The sequence below is a fragment of the Ruditapes philippinarum genome, unplaced genomic scaffold, assembly GCF_026571515.1.
Source record: "Ruditapes philippinarum isolate M1 unplaced genomic scaffold, ASM2657151v2 ctg3377_1_1_1_1, whole genome shotgun sequence".
NCBI lineage: Eukaryota > Metazoa > Mollusca > Bivalvia > Venerida > Veneridae > Ruditapes > Ruditapes philippinarum.
In genome coordinates, this window is record NW_026856869.1 from 50455 (window position 1) to 69712 (window position 19258).

Genomic DNA, 19258 nt, shown 5'->3' on the forward strand with positions numbered 1-19258 from the left:
ACTTTATTATAACTAGTTCTCGCGCTAACATAGGCGCAACGGTTATCGTTGTTTTTATTTCTGTTATAAATATTTCGGCATGCACTAAACGTTCGTTTGGCTGTAAAACAGCTGTCATCAAACCATTTTTTATTTGAGAAGTCACATTTATTTTTGTTTACAGTAACTCGTTGTGTTTTCCCGAACACATCGTATGTTTGCATTTTCATGAAACTACAAAATTCGTTTACAGTACAGTCAATCGGTTGAGTGCACACTTCATTCGTTAGGCGGCTAAGTATGTCATGATTATTCATGAGTTTATCACGGAACAGCGGTATTTTACCTGTATCCCAGACAATTCGATTAATTTCATTACCTGAATTAATTTCCTTATTTTTGTCAATATTTGTGTGAACGATTCTGAATTCGAAAGATATACAAGCATGATCCGAAAATTCATTAAAATCATGAACCGTAAAATTAAAAACATTATCAAAATCTTGGTATTTCAATAACAGGTAGTCAACTAAACTTGCACCTAGTCGGGAGGTAAAAGTAACAGCCCCGATACCTAAATCACTGTCAAGCCTACCATTGGCTATCAAATAATTTGTCGCAATGCACATTGCTAGCAAACTCCGCCCACTATGATCTAGCACGTGGTCTTGACTTATTCTAAGCGGGATAGATGTAGTGTCAATAAATGGCTGATCACTATCTAAATATTTATCAAAAGTCAAAAAATCACAGCTATCGCTGGAACGAGCATTAAAGTCTCCAGAAATGAAGACTTTACCTAACAATTCGTACTTTAAAATACCCTTTTCTAACTCGTCATAAAAATCAAAATCATTAGTTTTTAAAATTTTGGAATCTGACGGGGGTATGTAAACATGGCAAATATAAACATCTGTTTTAAAATTAAACAACTGACCTGATATTCTTATCCACAATATTCCGTTATCAATACTTTCAACTATTGAAACATATTTTGCTATTTCAGTCTTAAAATACACAGATATTCCACCACTTAAACGTCCTCTAGAGTTTTGTTTAACCTTAGTTCCATATATATGATATGCCTTATAACCAGTAATATCTAAATTTAATATTTCTTTCCTAGAAATCCAAGTTTCATTTAAGAAAAACAAATCAAATGAATCGATAAATTCTATAAAGTCACTGTCTGTAATGTTCCGTTTAAGTCCATTTATATTATACTTTTATTTGGTTATTTACGTGGATGGAAAGTAATGTGTGTTATGTAATAATTACACTCTTTGTTCACTGGTTAATATAAAACATTATGCTACGTTTTCGAAATTTCAGAAAATAAGTAGGACTGTTGAGACATGCTGCTTAAGTAGATTGTCTACAATCATATATTATGCATCTTTATACACTTGTTTACAAGAATCAATTTATCAACTTATCTTGACCTCCAGACAAATATTATTCTATTTTTTCTTTAAGTAGGCGGATACGTTCAATTAAAATGTTTGCGTCTGCTTTATGATGTAATGATGCTTTATGAATTTGCATCTATCATATCCATTTACATAGATAAAATGGCTGTCTTTTTAGAACACTCATTATATCGCTGCTAAAGTTGTTTACCTATTGTTAAAAGAACCTCCCATTTTAATGGATCTATAAGAGTTCTCCACTTCCTTGCATTCACATCGGGTTTTTTCACAAGGACCGAAGTATATTCGTAGTAGTATGAATAACTGAAGTCCATGGCTGGACTCCTGATTGCCTGGCTTGCAATTGGCGCGGCAACAAAATCAATCTCCTGTATTTCATCAAATAAAATATTTCAGTGTAAAACGCAAACAAAAACATGAGTGGGCAAAAAAGGGACAGGCGTGCATATCATTGCAGTCTGGTCAGACCTTATACTGCTTGATGTTTTTTGTGTTTTTTTTTTTTTATAAAAATAAATCCCTTATTTATCCTAGTTCAAAGCAAGTCAGGTCAATCAGAGATGTAGATAATGATTATTATAAATGTCTCTGGATCCATTGCACAAATTTAGTAAGTTAAAAGTCAATATTCTAATAGACAAAGATGTCATATTGATCTGCCTGTTCAAATCTAACATATACATTTATATAATTATTGTTTGTTTTAAAATGTTTTTGTAACAATCCTGGTTACCTTATATTTAAAAAAAGGTTTGCATTTGTTTACTTGCCTCTCTTTGCAGTTGTCCAACAAGACCATTGAACGTTAAATTTTCCTCACTTGTAATTGTCCCCCAGTTTCCATCATCTGGCTCCGTCAGTTCATAACTGATAAATAAAAGCCGGAAAGATAAAACAATATATTTCCGTATCTGGTATGTATTTTTAGGGAGATTTCTTTATTTTCACAAGTAATTCTAAATATGGCCTCAATTTTTTATATAAATAAATTGTCTGCGTATTTACTTCCAAATGGCTTTTTGTTATTAATGTCTGAACTTTTATTTTAATTTTCATTTGATGTGCTATAATATATTTTACTTTTAGGTTCCTTTTTTATCGTATATGACAAAGATGAGCAAAGGGCAAACAACGAATTGTGAGACAAATTTAGCGTTTCATTATCTTATTACAAACATATTAAGACAGTCAAAGTGTGTGAAAACTGTAACACAAAATTGTCTATTTGACAATGTGCATAGAAGAAAATACTTGAATATCAGCGATTCTGACAGGTTTTACTGTTCGTGAATATTTCATAGATACAGAGTGAATGTTTATAAAGTGCGTAAACAACCCCTTTTGTCACCTGTGACTTTATCTTTGTGAAGTCCCTCTGTTCTCTACTGATGCAGTGGGTGAAACATACTGATTAATCGCCTTAATTAGAAAATCAAAGGGACTTCATAAACAGTTGACAACAGCCAATGAGATGGTTGATGCATTTAACATTTCCATTATTTACATTGACAGATTATCTACCTAAATCGGTGCTATTTTCTACCGTATACTATGTCGCGAAATCATGTGAATTCGTCTTATAACAAGTGATATCTTAAACTTTAGTAACTCACTTTTTATATTTAAGTATCATATCAACATATCATATCAAACTTTATTGAGTTATAAGGCCACCGGCCCATACACATATAAAGATTTATAATACAAAATATACATCTGCGGATGCTACAAATCAGACATGGTTAAGACATAATAGAAATATATAAAACAAAATGTCAACAATTATCATAGAAATAGAATTGGTACTAATTATCAAAATAAAGACATTGTGTTCTTTAAGCGCTACATTTATCAAAGAAAAGTATAAATACTAATTATCTTAACATAGACAAAAATTGATCACGTTCTCTAAACGCCAGATATAGAAAAGTTGTTAATTTCTTAATTGTATCAATATCTTGAGTTGACATCAGATTATAATATTTTATATATGAAAGATATTTCCAGAAATAATCACTGATGTAAGTATGTCTTATATTAGAGTAAAGTGGACAAATAAGTACAAAATGGTACATGTACTCATTTTCTTGTACACATTCACAAAGTATCAGCCATTTGTTATCTTAAACTGTCAGCCAAGTTTATATTTAGACGTCAGACAAATGATATATCAAAATGTCAGCAGAATATTATAATCTTAACGGTTAGTATATGCTTACGTGAAATTAAGTTTATGCGCCAACTCGTTTAACAAATCCATACAGAATCCTTCATATATGTAGGTGTCGTTGACCTTCCTCTTGATCACAAATGGCGCATACTGTCAACAATAAATAGTTACACTTAGTAAATGTAAGTGAGCAAGTGAGAACCCAGGGGAGGAATGAGAACATTAAATGTGAAAGATTAAAGACTCAAACCATAAAGTATTGCAATCGATGATGTCAGAGAACCATATAGATGTAACGATAAGGTATGTTGTTACGTTATACATTTGCTTCAGATAATTGCACACTTACATTTGCAAGTTAACAATTTGATTTTAATCTTGATAAAACTCCAGCGAAAAATTGAAAATTGCATTCCAATCTGTATGAAAGAATACATATGTTCGGTGAATGTTCAGTGTGCTTGAGATATTTATTATTTGTTATCAAATACAATTACATTATATTAACTATGTTAATGACATTAATTCTTACCTCAAGAGTTGATATAAGAAATTTCCTCTTGTTGTAGCCATACTTCAGGTTTGGAAAAACGTCAGAATTTAGAGAAACGTCCCCGTTGATATCAGCATGACCGACAGTGGTAAATTCTCTACCATTTCTTGACCAAATCAATGTATCAATATAGTAAGACTGGCACTTGCTTATTGGATCCCAAGACTGGACATTCTTTGTACAAATATAAATAAATATTGAATAAAAAGATGATAACATAAATGCTTACGTTAAAGTTACTGTTGATAATATTTATGTTGTTACTGATAATAATCAAAATTCTAAATTTTATAATAATTGCATTGTTGTAATGATGATGTCTTATAATAATTATTATAATGATGTTGATAATGATGATGCAAATAATGATGGATTTGATGATAATGACTCAGATTTTGATTATGATGATTTTCATGATGTCAACGACTAAAACGATGATGATTATGATGATTGTGACGATGATGCTAAATTGACAAAGATAATGATGATGATGCAAATGATAACGGTGTCGACGACGACGATTATGATGATGACGACAGAGACGATGCGATGTCGTCGATGATGATTTTTAGGATAATCATAAAGATGATGTTTTAAGATTATGAGAAATTCATAAGGAACAAATACATAAATGTTTTTGCTTTCTATCCGTACACAAAACTTGCTTGTCTGTAAACTTACTTCTTCAAATTTGTTAATAAAGTCGTTCTTAAAGGCCTCGGAACGGTCTATCATTATCTGCTCCCTCAGAGTGTCCAGTAAAGTTTTCTCAATGATGTAGAATATATCCTAAAATAATTAATATTGAATTGATAAAAGGGTGTCCCATACTTGTTATATTAATGATATTTTTATCTTGTAATTCTAACATCATGTTAGCAACATTCAGGACAAATGATAAGTTTTAAAGAGGTTTTGTTCATAAATGTAAAAACTTTTTTTTTTAATCCTAATTCTTACTTTACACATATGTCATTTAGATACAGTAACAACCGATCAGTTAGGAACAGTTGTTTACTTTACTTAATCTTATCTTTATTTAGATTTAGATGAGAAGTACGGTGACAACATCGAGACAATCTTAAAGCATTCGAGGGAGGAATAAAATGAAGGTAATGTGTATTCAAATAAAACTATTTTAATCAATCCCTTAGTCGCAATTATTACTTGCACATTTACATTGCAGTTGTTGTCTAAAAACATAAATGAAAAGGTACCTCAATCATACTTCCTTTGTTTTCTGGAATTGCAAGAATTCCAACGTTATCAAGGTCGTCTGCACACGTGACCAATGCATGGGATGCGTAGCGAGTATATCCATGCAAAGCGATTAGCCATTTTGAGAACTTTTTCATCAGCGTTTTAAATTTATTCAAAGAATCAAACTCATTTGCCTGTTATAATAAATAAAATAATTGTTAGAATCTACTCTTATTCTTAAAGAGTAACAGTCAAATCAAAAGCACAGCAACAATATTTTCACAAACTTATACGAATACCTTGTAAACATAATGATAATTAAAGTATGAACACAAAATTAACATTGTCAAATAACTTGCTCATTTTCTGAATATGAAATTATAAAACATATTATTAACTTCTTGTTGATTCATAATAAATTTACAGTGTCATTTGATGTACTTTGGCGTAATATAACAAAAACTCAAAAGAGTTGAAGAATATAAAAATATAAAAATTCTCTTATATATGTTTCTTAAAACATGCAGTCGTTGAACGCCGCATTACCTTTTTTGATATCATATGTTGTTCAGTTGTGTATTTTATCACAGACGATATGATTAATCACACTTTCAGACATTACTATTTCAGGAAAATATCATTTCAGCTTTTTTTATTTAGGTCACAACAATGTTTGAATAAATTTACATACGGCTTTAATAATGTCTCTCGTACAACTGAAGCCACACACAATAACTATGTTAATAGCTTTATTGCTGGCGATACTTGTCCGATATATGTTTAGAAGTACGCTATGAATATCATCCACCTGGTCGTTGTTGAAGAGAGCAAACATGACGCCGTCCGAAGAAAAGTCATCGACAAGTTTGGATATTTCATCTTCTACAAAATGGAAAGACGTTAATTACTAGTATATATAATATTATAACATTAAAAAGTATTGCAAGCTATTTTCAAAGTACGTTAAGTAGACTTTTTACAACCGATTATTTACTTTGCATGCAGAAATACATACGTTTCGTGATGCTGATTAAGTTATTGCATGTTTTAGTCTAAAAGCCATGTTCGTTACAGTTCACTAAGTCTTATTATTTTATTTGATTTTATGCACCGAAAACATTGGAATCATGCATTTTGTCTAGTTTTGGTCTACGGTGTTCCGTTAGGGCCAGCTGTGCGTTTTCTAAGAGAAAGAAAAGCGCGAAACATGACGGTACAATGGTGACAGTGCGACAGTATGATGGTGACAATACGACAGTACGATTGAGAAACACAACAGCACGATAGTGACAGTACATCGCGTACTGTCGTATTGTCATCATTTTACTGTCATCATCGTACTGTCGTACTGTCACCATCGTACTGTCATGTTTCGGGCCTTTCGTTCTCAGATACAACGCGTTGGCCCTAACGGAACACCGTATTGGACTCTGATAGCGCTGTTCGCTACAATTCAATTATTATTTGATTTTATTCATTGAAAAATCTTAAACTTTGCATTTAACGATGTAAAATGTTCCCACTTTACAAATCTGATGAAATATGATGTCTTAGAAATACAGATATAGTTTAACAATGTAGCTACAAACAGATCAATATATTTAATCCAATCTTTTTAAACTGACACTCGTAGCGGAATAATAATGTTGATCATATTATTGATATCTTTGTCTAAAAATACAGTATAATTACTATTTTGATACGGATAATAGTTCATCTGGCATATTTCCCTTTAAAGACATATCATTTCACTTTTTACAGCGTATACACACTACAATATGTGTAACTTAAAGACACAATATCTTTACGACCACCTGTCGTATCAACATCATTGCCTTAATATGCTAACATTTGTCTAAAATAACAATTTTTACAACAAAAAATCTTATTTTGAGGCTAAAAACATTGGATTGGACAATTCCTTTGTATTTTTAACTAAAAAAATCTATGTATTTGCTTTGATAAACTTGATTCTTAATCGAATCAATGCTTTCGGGATCATTTTTTCTAATACCTTCAGAATTGAAGATTAAATTTGATTAAATGTTTAAAATGGCATCCGGCTGTCATTATATAAAAATAACTTTATCACTTTAAAACAAATCATGCAATTGTATTTCAATTAAAAGAATGATGCATGCGCGAGAAATCACCTGTCAAGTAAACTAATATTGTGTGCAGAAACGTTTAAATTCTATTTTCGTATAAAATTAAATGTGCGATACATTAAAGAGATGCATTTGCTATAAATATGTCCAGATATGACTAAAGAATATGACAATAACCTGACTGCAGGATGGAAATTTACTTTTTGCCAGTTACTTGTACACCCTATAAAACACAATGGAATTGTAAAGTTTGCGGGTAAAATGAATAAAGTAAATCTTCAAATTATAAAACAAGCTTGCATTTTAAAAAAAGTTCAATTAAAGAGCAATACGGTGTATTTGACATAATGCAGTACATACAAATGCTATCAACTGCCATATTAGATACTAGCTCGTATTCTTCTGAGAAAAATTGAGCCGTGTCCTGACAAAACCAACATAATGGGTTTGCAACCAGCATGGATCCAGACCAGCCTGCGCATCCGTGCAGTCTGATCAGGATCCATGCTGTTCGCTATTAGTTTCTCTACTTGTAATAGAGTTAGTAAGCGAACAGCATGAATCCTGAACAGACTGCGCGGATGCGCAGGCTGGTCTGGATCCATGCTGGTCGCAAACGCACTATGTTGGTTTTGTCATGACGCGGCTCATTTGTGAATCCGACACCATTGACAGTATCTGAGATATGACACCATTGATATTAACTTAGAGGTATAAAATATTAGTTAATTAGAAAGTTGATTAGAAATTACAAACTGTAATTAGTTTTCCAATCTTCATTTTCCCAAGGTGGATACTATGTCAATTATATAGTTGACAAAGACCATTCAGTGATAAATTATAATTACTAGATACCCAACTTATCTATGTAGGGCCTTCAAGTATATCACAAAGTTCAAACGTTTACACAAGAAATGAATACGAAATTCATTAATAATGCATAAAAACGTAATCAGATCTGGATTTTATATCTGAATTATTTTCTATTAGCGCGATTGATTTTATAATAACCCTTTTCGTTGTATTTCATAAAAAATTACCGGTAACTGACGCTCTGTTGATGCCAAACATAATTTATTTTTTTACGTTTTTCTTTATGCTCTTGACGTATCATTTTCAGAATTCTTATATCAGGATGTTACTTTTGTTTATCCGTCATTCGCAGCAAAACATTACTCGCATTGAATGACCAAATGCATGGCATCATCTTAAACTCAAAATGAAAATCATTTCGAAAACAATGTGCTATTCTGATATTCTTTTTATTTTTAGCTATAATAATAACAATATATTTAAGGTAATTTTGCCATTCTCTTTGTTGTTTGCGCTTTTTTGAGAAAAACCTTAAAACTTTGATTTGAAACTAACACTACAAATTCATTTCCAGAAAGGTATATTCAGAATGTGGCTTTCGCGCATAATTATGTACAAATATAGACAAGTTTGATTTTGGTGTTTAACAAATTTAAAGCCAGAATGATATTTTTGTATAATATGTACATATGTCTTATAAGTTATACAAGTGTTTTAAACATAATCAATTTTATAGAGCTGTCATTAACAGAGTAAATATTGATATACATGTATCGTTTATATTTGTCGTACAAATTTGAAACAAATTGATACTTTTTTATTAATTATTTAGATGTCTATAAATTATGAAAATCCCTCGAAACATATACAAAAGCAGGTTTTAAGTATATTTAATCACAGAATACAGAGTACGCATGTAACTTTATAAAATATGTAAATAAGTGTGAGCTAGTTTTCTAATGAGTTCTCACCTGTGGCACTTTCGTAGAAAATTATGACATGTTTCCATTTGAGGGATTTTACAATTGAACAAACTGCCCTGGGTATTGGTTGTCTTAACAGAAGAGTATCCCTGAAAACAATGCACGTAAATTATAAATTGAATTAAATTAAATTAACATAAATTTGTATATTTCTTTTTAAGCACAGTTTTTGTTGTTGTTGTTGTCGTTGCTGTTGTTGTCTTTTGTGGGGTTTTTTTTCATGACCCGAATGCGCCAATACTGGAAACATCAGTATTAATGTTATGTCAGGTGTCGCTGAATTCTGATAGAATTGAAACTTGTAAAACGTTGTCTTGATATCTTACTTTGAACAATGTATATGGAACAAATTACTTATGGACCAGACGCCATAAATGTAAGCCTAGCCTTATAAACGATGGGAAAATCAAATATCAATTACCCCTTTTCAGCCATAATAATATTATTCTAATAATTAATTGGAATCAATTTTTGCATGGAAGTTTTAGTGTTACAGTGTTTTAAGTTACATGTTTTCAACATATTTTATCGTAACACGTTATTTATAATCTAATTGATTAAAGAGACATTCGAATCAAAACTCAAAAGTTTATAAAATGCTTATTACCTATGAATGAGGCTACCATTTGTACTTGGCAGACAATACACATCCTTTTCAATAGGGAGTAAATTACTGTCCTTGCAAGTGTTGTTCTTTGTGTGCACCTTGAAGAGAAGTAGAATGGTTGCTTTACTGTTGATGACGATGTAAAGCTTTAAGCTTTAAGTAAAAACAGCACATTGAAGTGTCTACGATTATATGCTTATATGAAATGTTCATTTTCTGAAGTCAAATCGAAATATGTCCATGCTATTTACGTTACTTTTGATGGCAAAATGAAAATAAAAATGATCTGAATTCAAAATTCATCTATTTGTTACCTTTTTGAAAATGTTTGTCAATCATTAAATATCTTTGTAAAACTAGATGCGAAAATAAATAAATCACATTTGCTACAATAATTATGGTCAAATGATATTTAAGTAATGATAAATACATTATTATAAACATCTTATAACGGTTATAATAATTGGATAATATTTTATGCCACAATAAATATATTTTGATAATGTTTTTCCTAACAATAATTACATGTTGATGATATTTTCAAATTATAACATTCTGATTCTAGTTCGATAATAAAATTTATGGTGGCATATTTCTGCCACCAGATAACCTGATAACTAACTAGTTAATTAGGAAGTTAACTAGTTACGTAACTAGTTAACATCATAATTAACTAGATAGTTATGTGGTTAACTAGTTACGTAACTAGTTATTTTTTCAATAAATAGTTAATTAAGATGTTAACTAGTTACGTAAATACGTAACTAGTTAACTTCTTAACTAATTAGTTAATGAAGAGGTTAACTAGTTATGTAACTAGTTAACTTCTTAACTAACTAGTTAATTAAGAGGTTAACTAGTTACGTAACTAGTTCACCTCTTAGTTAAGTAGTTAGTTAAGTGATTACCTAGTTACGTAACTAGTTAACCTCTTAATTAACTAGTTAACATCTGAATTAACTAGTTCATATTAAAGCGTTAGCTAGTTACGTAACTAGTTAACCTCTTAATGAACTAGTTAGTTAAGAGGTTAACTAGTTACGTAACTAGTTAACATCTTAATATTAACCTGGTAGAATAATAAAAGGCTGGTAGTTGTAGGCACTAACATGCATTTATTGGTCTTTTATTTATTGATTAAAATTAACTAGTTACGTAACTAGTTAACCACATAACTAACTAGTTAATTAAGAGGTTAGCTAGTTACGTAACCTCTTAATTAACTAGTTAGTTATATGGTTATCTGGTGGCAGAAATGTGCCAACATAGAAATTGTTATAATTTTGGTAATGATAATCATTTTTTGATAATATTTTTGTTACTTTTATTTAAATCTGATATTATTTTATGTATTACCATACTCACGTATTGATACTACATGTGTTAAGATAGTTACGTCTGATAATTTTTTGCTGCGTCAATTTAAATTTCATATTATTAATCATGATTTGTTTTTCTTTAAGATAATAAATTTGATACTATTTTCTTTACGATAATGACATTTTCACACTATTTTCTTTACGATAATTTCATTTACATACAACATGTATTTTCTTTACGATAATAACATTGTAATGATATATCATTTTCGATGATAACATTTTGATACATTTTGTTGCCATCATTATGTTTTGATTAACAGTTTCATTATATTTCAAAACTATTTTTCTTTCCGATAATTAGTAAGTTTATACAAATTTATTTAAGTTCGATTGTGTTAGAAGCTATAAGCTTATTGTAAGACTCTCGAATCCGTTCCAGGAACCAACCAGTTCTAAGCAATAAGTCTAATTACATTTTCGTAATATTTTGGTCTTGCTCCCATCGGAAGAATCTTCTTATTCTGTGACGTCATAATGTTGGGAACCTTCAAAACAGAGCTGTCATAGTCCATCATCACAATGACGTCAATGCTTGAATTGGTATCCAGCTTACGGACTGAAAAACATACAAGTTTTACATTTATATGCAACGTAACTATAACAACTTTATTTTGTAGTATAACATTTTTGATTACAATATCATAATACAATACCTGAGTCGGTACTATTTAAAATTATCCCATCACTGTGCCGCATATAAGGTCGATAATTGGAAGTATCAATTATAATTTCTTTGACTTTTAAATGAGATTAAAAATTGTTTGCTCTCATCTAGTAAAATCAAGTAAAATACGCTCGAATACATTTTTGCATACTTGATATTCTTTAAGTGTAATGAAATGAACAAATATTCAAGCAGGATCCTATGACATAAAACAATTGAGGCAGCATCTTAATTTCATTTACATATTTTTTGTGAATTTCCGTGACACAATGTATAAAACAATTCGCGATATTTTTAATTTGCGATGTGTTCAATTTGCAAATATTACCATAAATAAAATATCGCGAATATTTCGCAATCTATAGAAGTGTATAACAGTATTCATATAGGAGCATTTGTGTCAAGCATTTATCTATTAATTTCTGTAACTGAACCATTTTTGTATTTGATTTTATGCGACTTCAAGAAAATGTTATTGCCATGATATCAACATAATAATCTGAGTGACATAACAGGCTGTGATACACCAAATAAATGACACGATGCTTTTTAAGATGCCTGTTTGTGTCCGTAAATATTTTCTGTATCTTTAATCTGATCCAAATCAACACAGTGGTGCTTGGGAAGAAAATAAGTGTTTTAAATGCTAGTTTAATAGAAATATAAATAGTTTTTAAATGATTTTTATGTTTAACGTCACGTTTTTTTGGAATAAACAAATTAATAAATGATTAATAATTATGACAAACTTGAATGAAATTTAGAACAATGTGCACGACAATGCAAATTCTAAATTAGCATTCATTTATTATTTACTTATAAATAATTCATATCGTCTTATTCATTACCTGATCGGTATATATTGAACACTTGAGAAGTGTCAGTGAAATATTTAACAACCTGAACTGTCTGTGAATGCCGGGAAAAATTACTTGTCTCCACTTTGTCTGCTCCATTTGCTATAATACCTGAAATATAAAACATTATGGAGTAATGATTATAATCATTAAGTCACTACTTGTCGCTGTTTAAAGCAGTACGTCTATACTTTTAGTATATTATTCAAACATTAAAACAGAACATCTAGATATCTAGTGTATAATTAAATCACTACTCGTCGCCAATTAAAGGATACTAATATAATATATATTATTAAATCATTACTTGTCGGCATTTAAAGGATGCTTATATAAAATATATCATTAAATCATTACTTGTCGGCATTTAAAGTAGCACGCCTACAAATACATCCTCGGTAACCCAAGCTATTTACCGTATACATGTATTAAATATAGTATATAAGGAATGTCTACCATAGGTTCTGACGATTCTACATATCAAGAATATCAATAAATCATTACTTGTCGCCATTTAAAGCAGCAAGCCTATATATTACATATATATTTATATCATAAAATTACTACTCGTTGCCATAACGAGCAGCACGCCTAAATTTCTAGTACTTCATTAAATCACTACTTGTCGGCATTTAAAGCAGCACGCCTACATATCTAGTACACGTATATTAGTAAATCATTACTCGTCGCCTTTTAAAACGCTACACTACATATCTAGTATATTAGTAAATCATTACTCATCGCTATTTAGAAACAACACACAACATATCTAGTATATCATTAAATCATTACTCGTTGCCATTTAAAACGCCACACTACATATCTTGTATATTAGTAAATCATGACTCGTCGCCATTTAGAAACATCACACAACATACGTAGTATATCAATATATCATTACTCGTCGCCATTTAAAACGCTACACTACATATCTAGTATATTAGTAAATCATTACTCGTTGCCATTTAAAACGCTACACTACATATCTAGTATATTAGTAAATCATTGCTAGTCGCCATTTAAAACGCTACACTACATATCTAGTATATCAGTAAATCATTACTCGTCGCCATTTAAAACGCTACACTACATATCTAGTATATTAGTAAATCATTACTCGTCGCCCTTTAAAACGCTACACTACATATCTAGTATATTAGTAAATCATTGCTCGTCGCCCTTTAAAACGCTACACTACATATCTAGTATATTAGTAAATCATTACTCGTCGCCCTTTAAAACGCTACACTACATATCTAGTATATTAGTAAATCATTGCTCGTCGCCCTTTAAAACGCTACACTACATATCTAGTATATTAGTAAATCATTGCTAGTCGCCATTTAAAACGCTACACTACATATCTAGTATATTAGTAAATCATTGCTCGTCGCCATTTAAAACGCTACACTACATATCTAGTATATTAGTTAATCATTGCTCGTCGCCATTTAAAACGCTACACTACATATCTAGTATATTAGTAAAACATTGCTCGTCGTCATTTAAAACGCTACACTACATATCTAGTATATTAGTAAAACATTACTCGTCGCCATTTAAAACGCTACACTACATATCTAGTATATTAGTAAATCATTACTCGTCGCCTTTTAAAACGCTACACTACATATCTAGTATATTAGTAAATCATTGCTCGTCGCCATTTAAAACGCTACACTACATATCTAGTATATTAGTAAATCATTACTCGTCGCCATTTAAAACGCTACACTACATATCTAGTATATTAGTAAATCATTACTCATCGCTATTTAGAAACAACACACAACATATCTAGTATATCATTAAATCATTACTCGTTGCCATTTAAAACGCCACACTACATATCTAGTATATTAGTAAATCATGACTCATCGCTATTTAGAAACAACACACAACATATCTAGTATAGCATTTAATCATTACTCGTCGCCTTTAAAACACCACACTACATACCTAGTATATTAGTAAATCATTACTCATCGCTATTTAGAAACAACCCACAACATATCTAGTATATAATTAAATCATTACTCGTTGCCATTTAAAACGCCACACTACATATCTAGTATATTAGTAAATCATTGCTCGTCGCCATTTAGAAACAACACACAACATATCTAGTATATAATTAAATCATTACTCGTTGCCATTTAAAACACCACACTACATACCTAGTATATCATTATATCATTACTCGTCGCCATTTAAAACAGCACCAAAAAATCTAGCATATCATTAAATCATTACTCGTCGCCATTTAGAAACAACACACAACTTTCCTAGTATATCATTATATCATTACTCGTCGCCATTTAAAACAGCACCAAAAAATCTAGTATATCATTAAATCATTACTTGTCCCACACTACATATCCAGTATATTAGTAAATCATTACTAAACACCACACTACATACTTAGAATATCATTAAATAACTACTCGTCGCCATTTAAAACAGCACCAAAAAATCTAGCATATCATAAAAACATTACTTGTCGGCATTAAAAGTGGCACCCTCCGAAATTAGTAAAATACATCGTATCATAATAAGAAATAAAAAACATATATTCATTTGTCGAAACTGTAACAAAATATGCTCTTTTCAGAAAACATACTTTAGAATTACGGTTACTCTCACTTACCCAGAAGTAAGCCGTTGTCACTGAAAGCAAACTTTATATGCAGAAATATAACTAACAATATCCATGTTGAAAAATATATTCTTTTCATAGCTTCAAAATAAGTACACAATAATATATAAGTGTAATTATTTACTTCGAAAAGCAAAACACGGTCTTATGTCTTTTATCATTTCCACATTGAATTAAGCTCTAATTCTTTTTCGCAACATGTATTTAATGGTAATCAATATCAAATTAGCTTCTGAAATATCTGAATAAATGTATCTATTCTAATGTCTTGGAATGTCTGATTGAAAATAATAATGTATGAGTAAGCTTTCCTAAGACTTAATTAAATATATGAGATTGGACCTAAGAACCAACAAATAACAGATAATTACCTATTCGTTTTAAAACAAACGTACAGTAATGTGCATGAAACTTAAAGTATTTCTTTCAAAATTGCAGTTTATCATGCATTTTAATTTGATTGATTTTAACAAATTCAGAAATTTAAACGCCTAAACATGATATTCTCTGTTGGATTTATTACTCATTGGCGATTTGCCCCTTTACACAGAAAGATCCCGAGTATCTTTAACACAGAACACGTAATTACTTATAAAACAGTGAAAAAACTGGCGTCAAGTATTCTACTATTAAATGACTAATAAGCATCAAATTGAAATTTCCTGGCCATTTAAAAATCACTTAATATATAAACTAAGAAACGTAGGAAAGGAATTTTTGTAAGCTTTCCGCTTTCCACATAATTCTGATTGCATTTTATATATACATGTATATTGTTATTTTGTGTAGAAATAAATATTGTTTGAATGATGCATCTAAGTAAAATGTACCAAAGAATATGAGGGAAAAGTGACTTTGGTATCTTTTTATTTAAAGTGACTTTATGCTCGTTTGTCCGCTATCAAGTTGATTGGAAAAAACTAATAAGTTAATTCGAAAATAATTAATAATGAAAAAAATGTTATGATACGATATTAAAACTATTAAGATTATAAAATGAATGCCCAGTGTTAACGATATATTCTTAACTATAATTATAGCAAATTCAATTAGACACATGAAAAATTGATTACTTTTTTAAAGTGAGATCAAACAAATTGAACAAAATAATGGCAAAATGTCAAGTTCTTTTATTTTTACCTGTTCACTTGCCATTTGCACTTCGATGTGCATAATATCACTTAAGTGATGGAAAAAAACGAAAAATAATAGTGTCAGGCAAAAGGAAAATATAGTAAATGGAATCCTGTTAAGTTATTTTGATATTTATATATTATAATGTCACTTGTACTATTCTCTGAAGTATAATTTAAGCATTTGTTTAAAATATGTTACTTTAATCAGCATTCTAGGGTTCAAGTATTGTGTGTGCTTAATTGAATTTAGTATATCCATAAAACATTACTTTGATTGATTTTGCAATGCTAATATGACATTGGTAAATCAATTAGGTAAATATGTTATATTAATAGGTTATAGAATAAACAATTTTCTGCTTTCAATTTGTTTTTATATCAGATTATCTATTTACTCAATTGTAATAACAGTTTCAATATTTAGTAAATTGTTATTACATCTCTAGTTAGTCGTACTAATTGCAAATTAAATATGACTTAAGCTGACACTAGTGGTAAAAAGGAAGTTGAACTTATGACCCGAGATTAGCAGATTCTATCAAATCGGTTTTATCTATCTTTCATACATGTCCTCTCCTGCTGTTTCTCTCGTACCTTATTTCAAACCATTTTGTATCAAATTATATTATTCGATTTTTGATATTACGCTGCGATTTTAATTGACAATTAAACAAGAGATTCTTTTGGCAATTGTAATACATGTACAATAAACACAATAAAGCTACTCTCCAAAGGATTGTAAGACACTGTTTAGCACTCAGCTGTTAATACACAATGAAATACAGCAGTGGTTTTGTTGGGTAATTGTCTGCCTCTCAGCTCAGACATCATGGGTTCGAATCAAAACTTGGTCACAATCATGTTTCTTCGTACCAACAATCGGACCCGAGAGTGATCGAGGCAAGTTTAAAGCTCTGGTGTTCACAGAATTAACATAAATATATTTATTAAACTTAACAGCACATATCAAAGCGACTACAACGAATATTAATTCCAGAGTATTTTATTGTTTATATGTAGTCAATCAATTAGTTGAATTGATTGTTTACAGTATTTTTGACGTGTTACAACAAAACTACGCAGTTTAGCTAACATATTTGTATGATATCATCAGCAATATTAATCATTACAAATGATATTTTATGCATAGAAATATGTTCAATAACAAAGAATGCTTCTGATGCAGTCTAGTCGAAATATGTATGTGACCGGGTATTAATTGATATAATGATACAACTTCCATTAAAAGTAATTAGTGAGATTAGATTCTCAATCAAACGGTGGTACATGGACATTATTCATAACCATTTAACTGAATCTATGTAAATGCAATGTGAAATGATTAATGGAATACACTTTGTCTGTCGAGTTAGACATTCTATTGACATTTTGCAAGAGGCTTTAAAAATCTGCCTTAATGTACGAAAAAGAAAATTTCCAATAAAGCCTAATAGTGGAAAAAAACAATAAGCTCAGTACAAATCAGTTGATTATACCTATTTACGAAATAAGATAAAAAAAACAATAGGAAATGCGTCATTTAAAACATTGAATTCTATATTCTTCATTTGTAATTTTTTGCCTTTTTTAAATAGCTTCCCTTCCTCAAGATTAAGATGTGCACGTTGTTTATAACCCGAAATGAAAATAATATGTCTAACAAGATGACTTTATGCTATAAAATAGTATCACACCTGTCTTACTTACCAACAATTACTGAGTCCTCACTAGAAGTTAATATTTTCCCCAGGGTTATCAGTATTAAGATCCATGTTGAAAAATATATTCCATGCATTGCATCAAAACAATAACATATTATTAATAAAAAGGTGTAAAGTGTATTTCCTATTAAAACATAACACGATTTTGTTTTCTTTCTATCAAATTTGAATGATGTAAACATTCATTTTCTCTACATTTCATTGATAATCAATAGTAAACTAGCTTCTTGCAAAATTTGAATTACGTCCACGATCTGTTGCGGAGTGTCTAATTGAAAGTGATGATTTTAGCATAAGTGTAGTAATTTAATCCTGATATAAATCATAGAAAATATTCATGACCTGAAAATTCGATGTTATTATGACTAAACCATGGAATAATTTCAAATGAATTTATACTATTTTCAACAACCAATTGTTCAACCATATTTACGGAGTTAACCATCAATGATCGTTCAAACAATAGTTCCAATTTCATTAATGAATTTATGCGCATCAAGAATTCATTAACGTTATAGAAATTTATTTCGATTCACCCATGCTTTCAGTCTTTCTGATGTTGATTGAGCTGATTACAACAAGCGAACAGAAAGTTTAACTCATGCTGACCAATTATATGAGGGCGATGCTTTCAGATAGATACTGCTTTAAAGACATGCATTAAAAGTTTGATTTGAGATAAAATCCAAACACTCATACATAACGTACACAAAATTTTGAAAGTTGATATCAATAAGAGAGAACAAAATTCACCAGACAGTCGGCAAATGTGGCATTAATATAAACTGGCGAACTCACCAAATACGATTCTTGAGAAGAAATCAGACAAAATATTTAAATGATTGAAACACACCCGTTCAACAATAAAACCCAAATGGAAATAATGAATAAATAAAACAAACCAAAAGAACATTTTAATGATGAACATTTTCTTATTTTTATTTTTTTTCCTTTTAGTTAACGTTTAATTCGTATTTGTAATAGAATGTGCTTTCCGCC

At 30.1% G+C, this 19258-nt stretch overlaps 1 protein-coding gene across 1 annotated transcript; it reads right to left on the reverse strand.

Moving 5' to 3' along the window:
- Positions 1-1585: 1585 nt before the first annotated feature.
- On the reverse strand, positions 1586-18710 carry LOC132747968 (uncharacterized). Its single transcript, XM_060737504.1, has 12 exons — positions 18246-18710; positions 12738-12857; positions 11639-11781; positions 9844-9941; positions 9225-9325; positions 6024-6214; positions 5350-5526; positions 4814-4921; positions 4112-4306; positions 3629-3729; positions 2180-2276; positions 1586-1777 (listed from the first exon to the last, which is right to left on the reverse strand). The coding sequence occupies exons 1-12, from the start codon at positions 18439-18441 to the stop codon at positions 1586-1588; spliced, it is 1719 nt and encodes a 572-aa protein (XP_060593487.1). The 5' UTR covers positions 18442-18710.
- Between the last annotated feature and the right edge of the window lie 548 nt (positions 18711-19258).

Bases quoted from the DNA above. Each gene is read 5' to 3' on its own strand.
- LOC132747968 (XM_060737504.1), bottom strand. From the start codon at position 18,441: ATGTTTACATCATTCAAATTTGATAGAAAGAAAACAAAATCGTGTTAT. The intron at 11,782-12,737 runs GTAATGAATAAG...TATGTTTTTCAG, and splicing joins GTTCAATATATACCGATCAG to TCCGTAAGCTGGATACCAAT. The intron at 9,942-11,638 runs GTAATTAGACTT...CTTCTCTTCAAG, and splicing joins GACCAAAATATTACGAAAAT to GTGCACACAAAGAACAACAC.